This window comes from Macaca mulatta, chromosome X (genome assembly GCF_049350105.2).
Source record: "Macaca mulatta isolate MMU2019108-1 chromosome X, T2T-MMU8v2.0, whole genome shotgun sequence".
NCBI classification, from domain to species: domain Eukaryota; kingdom Metazoa; phylum Chordata; class Mammalia; order Primates; family Cercopithecidae; genus Macaca; species Macaca mulatta.
This window is the reverse complement of record NC_133426.1, coordinates 32,262,905-32,278,877: the sequence shown is the minus strand read 5'-3', so window position 1 is coordinate 32,278,877 and position 15,973 is coordinate 32,262,905. Positions and strand designations below refer to the sequence as shown.

The window sequence follows — 15,973 nt, the reverse complement described above, 5'->3', positions numbered from 1 at the left end:
ATAACTTTAAAATAATAGAATAAATAAGTTTATAAACCATATTTTAAATAATCTTTCTTCTAGCATAGATGTATCTTTCCAATACTTTTATATATTATTGTAAGTTCTTTTCCTCTGCAGATAGAATGATGTGAAATAACTCTTCATATCATATCAGTAGTCTGTCTTTTCTGTACTATAGGGTGTTGCTTATCCTTGAAATTTTTCATGTTGGTTTCCATGAATTCTTCTTATTTTTCTATATCAATATTGTAATGATAAATAAATTTTCAAAGCTGCAGAATGGAAAAAGGAGACTGATGGATTTGAAGCAATTTTAAACCAATCTGTAGCACTTGGATTATTTATTTTCAATTTAGGTTTTAGTGTGATTTGAATATAGTGGTAACTTATCATGATTATTAAGATTCCATAGTTCAGATTAACAAATGTTTATTTGCTGTCTGTGTAAACACAGTCATTATTATGCTAGTGTATCTATGCATGCCAAAGTAATATTTAACCAAGGAAAGCTTCCATTTTAAAACTAATAAAGTGTATCTGAGTAATTTTGAATGCTTTCAATTTACAATGAATCAGTTTGTAATTGATCTTGGTTTTCTTCAGTCTGTTATTCTTTGTTAACTTGTTATAAAAGTCAGCTTTAATGCCAAAACTTCAACAGAGCCTTAAATTTCATTAATCCTTAAGTAATCCAACAAAGCACAATTAATAGTTGTTAAGCAATTTGAAACATTAAAAAATCAAGGAAAACAAAGTGTTGTCTTTCTCAGTTTCTCTGTCTCTTCTTTATGTGTCCATTTACCCATTTATTATACTTCCCTGTGTTCTAATTTATATGTATTTTGTATGACTGCACAGTCATGCTAAAGCTCTTAAAAGGTAAGTAAAAAATCAGTGTCCAGAACCTATGCTTGGTATATATTTTCTCATGCAATATTATAACTTTTGTTTGATCATTTTCTATATAACTAAAACCTATTTTGTGTGCACTGTCTAACATTGTGTGATTTAATTGTGATTCTAGTTCTTTTGTGGTCATCTATTTCCTTTAAAGTCAATAGAAGTAACTTACCCAGTAATTAAGATGATTTATCAGCCATTGCTTTCAATTGTTTTAGACAATTTATCATAATTCTGAATTGAAAAGCAGGCATGATATACTTTGTGTTTTAAAATTTGGTGACTCAAGAATGAGCTGTTAAATTATAAATGCTCTCTTACTGTATGTTTCCTTTATAAAGTTGCGTAAGAATTCCAAGTTACAAAGACAGTGAAGACCAAGGAATGACATGTAAAATTTTAATTGGGTGGGAAAGTGTTTCCTATTTTAGAACGGGCATAACCTAATGCTGAACTAGTGAACTCTTAAGAAAAACAATGAATTGTTTTATTTATTTATTTATTTATTTATTTATTTAAAATTTATTTATTATTATTATACTTTAAGTTGTAGGGTACATGTGCATAACGTGCAGGTTTGTTACATATGTATACTTGTGCCATGTTGGTGTGCTGCACCCATCAACTCGTCATTTACATCAGGTATAACTCCCAATGCAATCCCTCCCCCCTCCCCCCTCCCCATGATAGGCCCCGGTGTGTGATGTTCCCCTTCCTGAGTCCAAGTGATCTCATTGTTCAGTTCCCACCTATGAGTGAGAACATGCGGTGTTTGGTTTTCTGTTCTTGCGATAGTTTGCTAAGAATGATGGTTTCCAGCTGCATCCATGTCCCTACAAAGGACACAAACTCATCCTTTTTGATGGCTGCATAGTATTCCATGGTGTATATGTGCCACATTTTCTTAATCCAATCTGTCACTGATGGACATTTGGGTTGATTCCAAGTCTTTGCTATTGTGAATAGTGCTGCAATAAACATACGTGTGCATGTGTCTTTATAGCAGCATAATTTATAATCCTTTGGGTATATACCCAGTAATGGGATGGCTGGGTCATATACACTTTGTGTCCAAAGACTATTAATCATATGGCTGTCAAATGGCTGGTGCTATCCTGCCAATAACATAGCTAAAATAATAATTGGTTTGGTAAACTTATTTCAGTTATAAAATTGTTCACTGGTTAATTAAATATAGGTAGTTCTAAAACTACTGATTGATATAATAAGCACCTTTTTCTGTATAAAATAAAAGGCAGTGCTTTCACTGGAAAATAGAGTAGTATAAGACATATTGCCAACTTTAAGGATGTGAAATTTATTTAGAGAGACAAAGCATATATCTTTGAAAGCCAAATAATATTATATTCATGTCTATAAGAAAGTAGTGCAACACAAACCAAGATACACATAAATGAGAATAGAAACTCCTGAAATAACAGGTCAATCCCACTCCCATAATTTTTCCTATACCCCGAGGACTGCCTGAAAATTTCACTCAGAAAACATAATGCAAGATAATAAGACTGATACTGTAAGAATAATCCACATTCACCACAAGTTATAAACAAAACATCACTATTTTATTCATAGTAATTACGAGCTATTCGTTCTTTTCAATGTTATAATAGTTAATAAAGCTGTAGACTGCCCAATAAGGTGGTCATGAACCACATGTGGCCACTGAGTTTTAGAAATTTGGCTACTCCAAGTTAAGATGTATAAATAAGTGTAAAATATGTGTGGGTTTTGAAGACAATATAAAAAATGTGAAATACTCATATTCTTATATTGATTATGAGTTTATATGATAATTTGGACATCTCAGTGAAATAAAATTAAAATTAATTTTATCCCTTTTTTATTTTTTACTATGGCAACTAGAATATTTAAAATTACATGTTTGTGGCTTGTATTATATTTCTGTTGAGCTGCACTACTATAAAAGTTCTACTTGAATTTAGAGACAAGAACTTACTGTAAGCTTATAAAATTTTAAGAAAGTATCTGTGTGAAAAGGATTTTGTTCCTAAAATGTGACCGAATGCATCATTATCTAGTCTCTGCTTACAAACGTTTAGCATTATTTAAAATCAGTGTGTTTTTAAAAAATTGCAATCCTAATCAGATGTTCTTATATAAGCCTAAAATTTAGGCTCCAAATAATTTTTGCCCACTGATTTTAGTTAATCACTTTGAAACCACACAAAATAAAACTACTCAAATTCTTAATCTTCATAATTTTTTTAACAAAATGCACGGTAGTCTTTTATTGGAAAATCCAGATCCTACACATTGAACTAAAGAAGTCTAAGTTTCCATTATCTTGCCCGAATAATTAGTTATTCATTTTTTGGTAGTCTCTCCCAAAGCTCTTTTTACATCTTTCCCCTTTTTTATGTTTACCTGGTGGTATCATGTTCCTTAATATTTGGGCAACAGTTAACATACATACTCATATAATGCTAACCAGTCAGGTCTTTTGAAATTTCTACATGGAAATTGTGTTATTTAAAATTCCATGTCACTAAAAAAGCTCCTTGAAATGTCTATTTTGGCTCTCAATTATTAGTCTTTTGTTCACTTATTTTTTCAGGAAACATTTACTTGTGAATATTTACTATGTACCAGGAATGGCTCTAGGTTGAACATGAGGAACGCAACTCCATAGAATGTCTAGGCAACACACCCCACTCACTGTACCTGTTGTATGCCTTTTCTGTCTCCAAATAATTCCTGATTAAAAAAAAAAAAAAACTGCACACTGTAAACTAAATGCAAGGCCATGATACCACTTTCTATATCGCTGCAGATAAATTAATTAGTAGTTTTGTTCTTCAGAATTATGTAACTCTACCAAACTGGAATCTAAAATCCTCCATATTCACCATTACAATGTTATGATTTCGTCAAATCCCTTGGTAAAATAAAGACTCATTATATCAATAAGCATTTATTTTATCCTTTAAAACTATAGATTTCAAGGGAGTAAGGGTTTGAACTGAGCCAATGGGTGATTAGGATTTTGAGAGGAAACAAATAAGACCCAAGATTTATAGAGCATGTATTTATATTGGATGAATGCATAGAATTTTGAGAGAAAATAATAGTCAACATTTATTAAGCTTTTATTATATACCAGACACCATTCTAACATATTTGATCTTAGTAACAGCCCTATGAGGTAGATATTCATCTTATCTCCATGTTGTAAAGAAACTGAGGTTCAATGAGGATAAATAACTTGTCTAAATTCCCTCAGCTAGCAAATGGTAGAGCCCAGATTCAATCCATGCATTCTCATACAGAAGTTTATGTTCTTCACCAGAAGATGAAAAGTATTCTAAGGGCATTGAAGGAGGCATAACAGAAGGTCACCAAATGACCCGCAAAAAAAAAGGTCTATATTAGGAACACTTAAATAAGGCTGGAAAGTCTTTGGGGCAAGATTAGGGGAAGCCTTGACTGCTGTGCTGGAGTTTGGACTTTATTTATACTCAGTAGATGCAGAAGGTTGTTCAGCAAATAAATAGCATAATGAAAGAAAGGTTTTTGAAACATAGTAAGCTGATCATTGGGCACAGGCTGGAATTGGTTTGACTGAAAGGAGATTTTACATCTGTTCAAAGCTTATTGCTTTAGTTTTGTGTGAGGACCAGGAACAACGATGGAACCTCTGGGAATACAAAGCAAGTGGATCATAGCAAGTCAATTGACTCTTGATATTTGTTAGACATTAGAGTGAGATATTAAAAAATAACATGACTTATGTTTTACATCTGAATGACTGAGAGAAATGGTCTTCTATTAACAGAACTATGGAATTTAGTATTGTAAGTAGTTTGGGGAAAAGATAATGAACTCCATACTACAAATGTCAAATTTGAAGTGAAAATTCAGCTGGCTATTGGAGAGTCTAGATAGGAATTCAAAAGTGAGATAACAGCTTAGCGTGAAGATTTGGAACATATAAAATATTGTTAAATTCATAGAAAATTGTATCTTAAATTCATAGAAGTTAAATTCATGGAGAGAGAAGCTAGAGAAGAAGCAGTGGAATAAAACAGGTAAATCTGACTGCAAATAGACCTATGTTCTTCTGACATCCAAGTACACAATAGAAGTTATTTTAAGTGTGATTTATCATTATTTATTCACAAAATCACATAGAACAGTTGCTTTCATTAAATATTAGCAAATGTGAACAGCCATTTAATAACAATTGATAATTATTCAGTTATAATTCTAAAGGATGTTAATCTTTTTACTTTTACCATGTAAACAATGTATGATTTTAAAGTACAATAATTGCTAATAATACAGAAATTGAAACTTTAAGCATGTTTATAGCACTACCAATCTGTATTGGTTCAAATAACTCATATTTCAAATGGCAAATGATCATTAGGTTTTAAAAACTGTTACCATAATAGGTCACTTAAAATTATAAATCCTTTCATGGGTGTGTAGAAGTACCTAGAAGATATGTGGTTATTTATGTTGCATATGAGAATCATGTCATCATGAATAGCATTTGATTATTCACTTCTTCAGTAGTGACAGATTATTACCTTTAGATATTTAGTTTTTCTTTTACTCTTATCCATATTGTTCACAAGAAATTGCCATCTAATAAAAATTCAACCTCTGCCTGGGAATGTGACTGGGGAAGGGTAGGTGGGGACCAAACTTGGTGAATGTAATCATCCTGGCATAAGACACAGGGGTCATTACTGAATTGGTTTTACAAAAGTAAAAAGTTTTAGCTCTGAAAGCAAATCAGAACTCTGTATGTCAACTGTGGGTTTTCAAAAGCTATCACATATAAAATATTTTCTAGTGTTTTAATGGAAAGAAATACAGCATAAAGGTTGAGAGAGCATCAATGTATTTTATTAACAGAATTTAATAACTAAATCTTGCCCACTTTTTTGAATATATATTTGATGTTCCATGTCTTTTCACTTATCACTCCTTTTCAAGGGTTTTGTTTAGAAAGTCAAAGGATTTTAAAGTTTTTTGAGATCATGGTCATTATCAATTCAAAAGTAAAGAAACATTGATGTTTCCAAGGTTGAAAAGTATAGATTCTTTATGTGAAATATATTAGGTTCATTTGTTTGAATTTATTTGCATCACCAACAAAACTGTTCCTAAGGCAAGTTAATGGCATTGTTTGTCTTAGAAGAGCATGCTTGTCAATTGTGCTGTGCTAAAAATGTCATTTAAAACATCTGAGCAGATTGCCATGTAGTTTTTCTAAGGATAAGATGACAGTTCTGCATTTCTACCTGAGGTTACTGTTATTTGATGAATGAGGCAATTTCTGATGAGGCATATTTAACCAAATGTATTTATATCAGAATATTTAAAATAAGATCAAATTTGACTTTAGAATATTAAGAATTAGCCCATTCAAATGTATCTGTAAATTGACTGTTGTTGATATCACCAAATGATGAATTGTACTATCTTGCATGTATGTTCAGCTCTGGTGATGTTAAATGTTTCCCCTTATTTGCATCCTCAGGTACTTTTCCAGTTGTATTTCAAAACCCTTCATAAAACATAATATGGAAACATAATGCATGTGATTAGTTTAGCAACAGGAGGTTGAATAAATGTATATCTTTTGGTTTATGTTTCTAATAAAAAGTAATTTTGATTTAAATTAGCACTATCTTTTTTTTTAGGCCTCCATTCCTTTGAAGGAATTGGAGCAGTTTAACTCAGATATACAAAAATTGCTTGAACCACTGGAGGCTGAAATTCAGCAGGGGGTGAATCTGAAAGAGGAAGACTTCAATAAAGATATGGTAAATTGGTTGTGATAAAAGTGTGAATGAACTAGGAGTGGAAATAAATATTTGGAAAGAAATTATATAACCCAAGTCTCCAACTGAATTTTCAGAAAACATCTTACACATTTTATGATTCTAATGATTTTATAAATGCAGAGTATTCTTTTTGACCTTTTATTACTAATGCTGAGTTACTATGGTATGGTAATATAGGAGCACTTACGGTTTCTAATAAACAGCTCAGCAATTTTCTTTTGACCTGTCCTACTTTTGAACTTATCAAGGGCAAAATGTAATTGGAAAACAGGAGTCAAATCATAAAATAAACTAAACATTTAATAAAATACTCAACTATCATAGATGACTGACATTTTGTATCAGCAATGTTTTTGGTAGTATAACATTTTTTTCAATGAAGAGGGAATAATGCATAGTATGAACATTATTTATTACAATTTCACACAAAGTTGTTTTACCAAATAGTTGATTAGTTAGTATATGTCTAAAATTTGTATAAATTTATGCTGCTTATTTCATGGGAGTAAAGAAATATGATCATGTGGGCTATTCCCAGCCTCAGAATATTCTCCTTCAATCCCAACTAATTTCAAAATACCTACTATATTTCTCTCTGGCTTGAATATTTTTATATCACATCCTTATTAACTGACTTTTTTTTCTCTCTTCATCCTCCTTTTCACAGTTTTTCCCCTCTTCCACTGCCATCACCTCTGTGGCATTCTTAACCTTTACATTTATCAGTGCTAGAGCCATCTCAGACAGTGCTTGAAAGTGACATCAGAAGGCAATATATAAATTTTAGGTAATAAGTGTGAAGCAATAGGAGAACTATTCCCACCAATCTTAGTTCCCACTTCCTGGAGCTGCCTCAGTCAGTACTCCCCATGTATGGGGTTTGGTGGCCTTGCCAACTTAGCTTGTGGAAAGAAAGAAGAGGCTTTCCAAGTTGCTGAGTTACAGCAATCTCTACTTCAGGTCAAAGAAGAAACCAGAGGGCACCAAGATGAAAAAAAGTACTGCTTACCTCTTGGGCTGACCACCAACTGCCCTAGAGCCCTCAACTGGTATAGGGAAAGAAGTGAAGTGGGTTTTTAAATTTTTTGTTTTTGTTTTTGTTTTTGTCCCCAGTCTTAGAAAATGCTACAGACTTTTACAGTACATTTTAAAATAAGTGAAGTCTTTCACAGACTTTAAGTATATAATGTGCCTATATGATGATAAGTATATAATGTGTCTATATTATGCTGTACATTTCTTTAGATTATTGACCAGTCTCTGACAAAAATAATCCCATTCCCCCATACAAAATGAATAAGTCCTCAGTTGTGTGTTGAAGTTTGTGCATTATAGATTTAAATATATAATATGTAATTCCTTGAATTGTAATACACACACACAAATACATGTGAGTTTTGAAATTTATTATTTGTTTTCCTTATGTCATCAGTGTACCTTAAGTACCATTACATGGTGAGACAACTTGATATAAAGTTTTCACATTTTGAGTTGAAAGACAGAAAACTAAAGGTGAAAAATCACGTGGCCATATATGTGACTGTATTAGACCAGCATTTATTCAAAACATTTTGTTTCGAAGGAAAGAAAATTAAGATATTGTTCTTGCAGTCTAAAGGAACAAAATACCCATTGAAAATGTTTAAAGCCATTTTCCAATCCGTATTTTAATGTTATTTGATCATATTTATTTAAAATTAACATGCATATATGAGATATTTTAGTAATTATTTTATGGTAATTTAACACATCATTTTTATTAATATCTTGATATTTCTCCTATTGGGCATGTAGGTTTCAGAAATGAAGCAGTAATTATTAGATAGGAATTAGTGTACATTTAAAACAAAATAGTTTCATGTAGTTGTGTGTTAATATTTTCAGATCTGCTGTTATCTGAGTCACAAATACACATCTGTATTCCTTTATGGATCAGTTAACATTATAAAAACATTAGCTCATTTCTCTAATTTTTTAATTTCTAGAACTACACTAAAAAAGCCAAAAGAATACTTTCACAGTAATTCATGACTTGTCTGACATGATGAAGTACCACACTCCCCCATCTTTCTACAGGTGCCCCTAAAAATGTGTTCTTTACAACTAGATGGGAGGAAACTAATTTTAAAACCTAAAGTACAAAATGTAAAAGAAAGGCTATGAGCACAGTATCTTATAGCATTCCATGAAAGTTTTAAATTGGATTTTTTTGTGTGTGTTTAAATAACATGTCTTATTATCTCTGTTAACAATGTACAGCTTTTTAAAAACAAAAATGAAGACTGTACTTGTTGTTTTTAATCAGAATGAAGACAATGAGGGTACTGTAAAAGAATTGTTGCAAAGAGGAGACAACTTACAACAAAGAATCACAGATGAGAGAAAGCGAGAGGAAATAAAGATAAAACAGCAGCTGTTACAGACAAAACATAATGCTCTCAAGGTATTAGAGCTAAAATTATAATATACCTTGCCTGTGGTTTTTTTTAATACATAGGGTAAAATATATTGTGCATTAATAAAATCTGCTTAAGGCTCTTAGTCATCAGAAATTCACTTTTTCTGCTCAACATGTGTGCTTTATTTAACATTTTTGAGTGGTGTTTGATTTTGAAAGATGTGTTGCTTAAAAATTATGACTTTTTAAAGACAGATTTTTCTAAGTAGTACTCGAAAGATGGAATTGCATTCATAGTACTTATACATTTAATCTTCTATTATGCTTTATTTTTATCAGTTACTTTATATTAAAAAAAAACCTGCCTAACTGCCAGAATAACCAATCTACATGTATCCATTATTCCTACTTTCTTTACTTTATTGATTTTATTTGCAATAGGTCCAATTTTTTGGTAACCTGATACTTGTTTAATAAGCCCTGGATTCTTTTCATTTATTTACTTTTAAAACTTTCTTATGCCTTTAAGAAAGTCACTCTTTGCAACTCACTATCTACTAAAGTCGAATTTCATTTATATAGGAATCCTCAAAAATAATCTTACTGCCTTTGAATAAGAATGGCTACTTTCATATTAAGCAGTGTAGTATATGGCTTCAAGTCCCCACGTGACTCATCTGGATTGTGCAGGAAGAGCAGGATAAACTTAATTTTTCTATAACGGTATCTAGGAAGTTCTCGAGAGTAGACAAGTAGAAAGTTTTGTGAAAGAACCTTTTTTTTTGTATATGCTTTGCAATAATCACTATTTGCATGCATGGCTGATTTTCTAATACTGTTCATTGCTGAGCTTTTCATTGTAAATCACTCTTTGGAGCTATGTAGTTATGAAGATGGGTCCACCTAGTAGGTAGATGGAGTCTGCTTTCTACATGCAAATAAGAGAATAAAACCTTTCTCCCTATAGTCAACCAAATAAACACTGCTGAGAATGTAATTACACAATATTGTGCCTGCAAGGAATCCACAAGGAAAATCTAATTGGCCAGCAGGTGTTCTGAAGGTAACTGCTGATAAATATAGTAAACAGAAAAGGCCTCTTCCTCAAGGGAGTGCAAAAGCACACCGTAATGTGTCTAGAAAATCAGAACGCTATGTAACTCACACCCTTCCAACTGTGAGCAAGCTTTCAGAAGTATCTACACTGGTAGTACGATGGCATGTGTCCTACTGAATAGCAGTGTTTAATGGTTATCTGGCATTCCTCTAAAGAAATCTACATGATGTCTCTAAATATTTTACATATTATGCATCACTTTGTGCCTAGGAAATGAAAGATGTTTCAGATTTATGACCACCAAGCCCTTTCTCTTGGCAAAGATGTGAGTTATGTCACAAATAAGGCATGGCTCAACTCTAATTCACGTGGCTGTATCTTGTTACCTTTGAAAAAAGCAGCATTCGATCTGACTCCTCAGAAGGTTTGAAAATTCAACATAAAATGAAAAGTACAGCAAGTTTTAAATCCCCAATTTTAAACAAACTTGATAATGAAATATAGGTCATTCTTGCAAATATAGGCTATAAGTGATTAATCAAAGTCATCAACCCTACTTGCCAAACCAGTCTATACCAACATATTCAATAACTTTTTAAACCTGTCAAATGGTTCGAATTCTGGTCCTTACGAAATATTTTAGAGAAGCTCAAAACTTTCCAATGCAATGAAATTTTTAGAAGTTTTCTGATATTTATTTTTTTTAGCTTGAATTAAACCTGTGAATAAAACCCTAATTGCTAATTTCTGTAGAAATGAAAGCTGCATGCAGAGCTTATGTTCCCATGAATTATAAAATGGCATTTGACTAATTCTATTAATCACAGAAGATATTGTGTGTGCTCGCAAAGGGCATGATGACTGATTTCCCCCCATTGTAGATTTATTAAATTACTCTTATCACATTGATTTGAAAGTATGCACTTGCTGTTTTCTTTTTTCAAACAGTTGTTTTGCATTTAGAGCATGATTTGGTACAGTAAGATAAATTTGGCTATGCAAGCCTTGGAAGGAGAAGCATTTGTCTAACATAATTTTTTGTTAGTTATGTTCACAAATATATGAACAATGGTGTCACTTCTACACATACAGCTTGGAACAGTTTATAAGAGAACTAAAATGGCTTTATATTTCTAATAATCAAATATTAATGGCCTATGAAATTCTTATGTAGGCACTTCTACAAACATGAATATATGTTGATTGAGTACATAAAGTTCTGTTGATGAGTCCCAAGGCTAAAGATATACATTTTAGAATTTTACCTATTTTAAGTCAAATACAAACTCACTAGGTTTAGTCAATTGTATTCGTATGTTACACTCTTTCATATAAACTACACAACAATTAGCTTGTTAAGAGTCAATTAAATGTGACAAGATTTTTAAGCAAGTTTGAACATGGTAAGAGAATATACTTTAAGTGTGTTATTCAGGTTTCTTAGCTTCTTATACATGGGTCCTGCCTCATGAATACACAATTTAATTAAGTCTTTGTATATTTTGCATATAAATATGAAGTTAACCTAAGTTGTACAAAAAGATGAGGGACACAAATTATTTTGATAAATAACTGCAGCCAGAAGTGCACTATACATATATATTGATATTTTAATAATGTCTGCACCATGAACAGGATTTGAGGTCTCAAAGAAGAAAAAAGGCTCTAGAAATTTCTCATCAGTGGTATCAATACAAGAGGCAGGCTGATGATCTCCTGAAATGCTTGGATGACATTGAAAAAAAATTAGCCAGCCTACCTGAACCCAGAGATGAAAGGAAAATAAAGGTAATGTTGTTTTAGAATGTCAATACCAGATTTTATTATACAGTTTAACCTGTGAAGATCGTGTTTAAAATGTTGATGTTCTTGTTTCTATTAATGGTCTCTTTGATTTGATGCATTTCTTTGTATTCTGTGTTGTTTTCAGTAAATGTATTAAGTGTTATTCAGTTGACATAATGTTGAATGAATAAAATGTTTTACTTTCAGACTATGTAAAATGATTTAAGAAATGTGATGTGTTTTCTGGTAAAATTGTAATTGACTTTGTGTATCTTTGTTCCAGATGAACTAATGACTTATCGGTATATGGACGACTTCTTACTCATGTTAGCACATTCATTTCATCAGAGCATCTTCTCACATCAGTGTTAAATCTCTATAGATTTATTTGCTTATTGTCTAAATATGTTTTTTCTGTTATTTTACACTTTTTATTTTGCTTCGTTCTTTGTTGAGTTCCTCAAACCTTTAAAAAGGAAATAAATGACTTATTCACTTACCCTCTAAATTATATTCTATATGGATGGTCCCTAATAAATAATGAGTTATCACTCCAAATTGATTCAAATCCCAAGACACCAGAGGAATTTAGAAGAAAGAAAATGTTAGACCAATTTAAATATTTACTTAATTAGAATGTCTAAAACCAAGCATTCAAAGGATAACAGAAATAATATTTGGATTATTGAACGAGGATGACAGTCATGCCTTTCATATTTGTAAATTTCAAAGGCTGACAATAAAGGGACAACAGCCTTTAAAGTTTCTGAGAGAAGTATTTGCTGCCTGCAAGTCGGTTGATATGGTTAGCTAACTGCCCTGGGCCCTGTATTGGTTTTGCTCAATAGGAAATTGATCGGGAATTGCAGAAGAAGAAAGAGGAGCTGAATGCAGTGCGTAGGCAAGCTGAGGGCTTGTCTGAGGATGGGGCCGCAATGGCAGTGGAGCCAACTCAGATCCAGCTCAGCAAGCGCTGGCGGGAAATTGAGAGCAAATTTGCTCAGTTTCGAAGACTCAACTTTGCACAAATTGTGAGTTGTTACTGGCAAACCTACGTATGTGTTTGCAACTACTACTCTATTAACAGAGGCCTACTAATAAAAAAGAGACAAAAAATCTGGGTGCAATTTTAAACTTCTAATGTACATTCTGAAAGTGAGTAGTTTCCCTCACTTTGGGCTTCTGTAACACTAGTGCTTAATTTTACAGATTAAAGACACAAGAAGTTAACAGATAATAGGAAAACCCCCTTATCAAAAATGAAAATACATCTTAATTTTTTTTGCTACATCATTTTTCATAACATTGACAATGTTAATTTGTCAATTTATCATACATTCACTTTACTTCAGTGTCTAATCCAAAAAAAATATGTATTGCTTTCCTGAGATCATCCCATGCTGATTTTACTTTCTTAATGTATACATGATAAATAATAAATATTTTGTGGTACATCTTATGTCAACCTGCATAAGCCATTATCTCATTGACTTGAAGAATAATAACTTGGTCCTCACACCTGGTTTGACTACTTAATGGGCTACAGTGCTCATAAAAGAACTGGATGCCTAGTAAGATGGTTGGTAATTGATTGCAGATTGAACAATATCAGATAATGTTATTACTGAAATGTTCCCAACCAAAACAAAAAGGAGTGACTGCTCTTCTTTCAGACAACTGAATGGAATGTGTATGGTTATCTCTTTAAAAAGGCAATTCAGAATTGTTAGCTTGGTCTCAGTTCTTTATTTGTAATAGGCTGTAAACCATAGAGGTTTTCTGACAGGTATATTTTTGTTCCTATTATTAACTCTTGTAAGATGAAGAGGAATGATCATCATCTGTAATTATACAAGAAAGTACTACTCCTCACAAAACCAGGAAGTCAAAGTCTGGAAACTAAGGCTTTATAGTTAAGTTAGGTGGAATTATATGAATCAAACAGATACTCAACCATTTTGCCCTATATAAATAACAACTGCATAGAGTTCAGCCCATGTATGAGACTTCTTGGGAACTTCTGTGATACTGTCAGTTCCATTTAATTTGGTGTATATTTTTAAAATGTCAAAGGCAATTATCATAACTTTATTTTATAAACATATAAGGGAAGTATGTTGCATATTATCGTGACTTCTTTTTATACTTCAAGAAAATTCATAAATACACTGTTTTCTGTTAAATCTAATACCCTAAAGTTGAATATCAGGTGAATATTCTGAGCAATTGGAAGAATACAAGGAATATTGAAACTGTATTGCATGTGAAGTCTAATTCCACCTGGCTGAATGTTTCAGCCTATTATCCTTCATATTAGATGTTATGAATGTTATATGTCATACATAACCTTATACTAATCAGCAAGCCTGTGTCTGTAGATGCAGTATGAAGCGAAAGATTGAGGCAATCAAAAAGAAAATTCTAGTAAAATAGTTTCACCTCAATTTAATAGCTCATTCAAGGGGAAGTCTTTGCTTTGGATTATCTGACTACTAACTCAATTCTCCATTCCAATTTTCCCCATGTCTTGACACACCCAATATGCAGGTTTAAAATTCGTTGCAAACTAATCAAGTTACCAACGCTTTATAGCTAAATAGGCACAAGATCAAAAATCTCCCTAAACCGCTTACTTCAAATGCCATTATGTCCCTATTCATAGTAGACTCTCAACAAATATTTGTACAACGTAATAATGATTGGTGAAATAAAGGAAGCATATGTGAACCAGTAGATATTTTTTAAAAATTATAGTAAAATTATAGGATGTATTTTCCTCATAAACGATTTCTTCTTAAATTTTATACATTAAAGATACAAAATTCAGAATGTGAAGGGGGCTATTTTTGTGTTAATTCTTAATTATCCATGATAATAAAGTGATCACAATATGTATGAAGAATAATCAATTTAATATCACAGTTATATTTGGCATTGGATTTTAATTAGAACTGAAGGATAATTGATAGATGACAAATAGGTATATAGGTTGGTAGGTAGATGGACAGGTAGATGTAGAAATATTCAAGATGTATCTTTATACTTTACCAATTGTCAATGCATTTTGAAACTAATTTCACAGTGGCCACTGATTAGAGTTATCTCTCTCAATTCTTATGCACTAGAGTCATTTGTGGTAGTCACAGTAAGCAGATTAATGAAAAGTAGTATTTGATATAACCTTATAATGGCTCTGATGCAACATATGCCATAGCTTCAGAATTTCTTACTTCCCCCTGTATTCTCCTTCTCTAATTGTTTGATTTTTATTTTTCCTGAGTGTCTCTTTCTGTTTTCTTTTCTAGATATAAACTCTAGGCTTAAAGTTAATCTTTCATGTCTTTACAGCAACAATTTGAAATAGTAAGCGGTATTCCTAAAGTGCTTAGTATGTGAGAGCTGAGTGAGTTTAAAATGAAAAATTAATTTTCCTTATTTCACAGATACTCAGAGAACTGCTAAACACTGTAAAATTAAGGCATTTAGGAGACTCTGCCCATGTCAGAGCTCTATATGGTAGTAATAAAGCTCAGAAAAGGACTGAGACTTTGAGGGAACAATCATGAGGAGGCGCCCAGCCACACAGGAATGCAGACCAAAGCATAGTAGAGGGTATCTGCAAATTATGGTTCTCAGGGCAAACCTGAAGATAATAAAGAAGAGGCAGGAGACTGGGAGGAAGCAGGTAAAAATTTTTACCAGATATTCACAATGAGAAAACTTCTGCCTTAGTTAGGAATTCCAAACATTTCTAATGTATTTCCTGTTGGTTTAGAAACTAGGTACCTCAGTTAAGACCAAACACAGAGTGTAAACTGAGGAAAAGAGATATTCCTATATGATGTATTATCACAGCAGTATGGTCTAGTAAAATTAATTCTTGGATAAACAGTCTTGAATATGAATCCCAGTGACTTTGAGTGCTGTATGATCATGGATAAATCATTTTGAGTCTCATTTATTTCATCTGTACAATGGAGATAAGGATGTTTG

The 15,973-nt window shown here is 32.1% G+C and overlaps 1 protein-coding gene across 9 annotated transcripts in view; it reads left to right on the top strand.

Annotated features, from left to right (window-relative positions):
• DMD (dystrophin) overlaps window positions 1-15,973 on the top strand; it is a 2,157,177-nt gene that overhangs the window by 883,022 nt on the left and 1,258,182 nt on the right. For 7 of the 9 annotated variants that reach the window (XM_077988314.1, XM_028842274.2, XM_077988312.1 and 4 more), the window contains 4 exons: window positions 6,597-6,719; window positions 9,046-9,183; window positions 11,831-11,983; window positions 12,829-13,011. In XM_077988314.1, coding sequence (XP_077844440.1) covers window positions 6,597-6,719; window positions 9,046-9,183; window positions 11,831-11,983; window positions 12,829-13,011 — 597 coding nt within the window. The remainder of the gene's footprint in view (window positions 1-6,596; window positions 6,720-9,045; window positions 9,184-11,830; window positions 11,984-12,828; window positions 13,012-15,973) is intronic. The other 2 variants (XM_077988313.1, XM_077988311.1) reach the window with 1 other exon arrangement.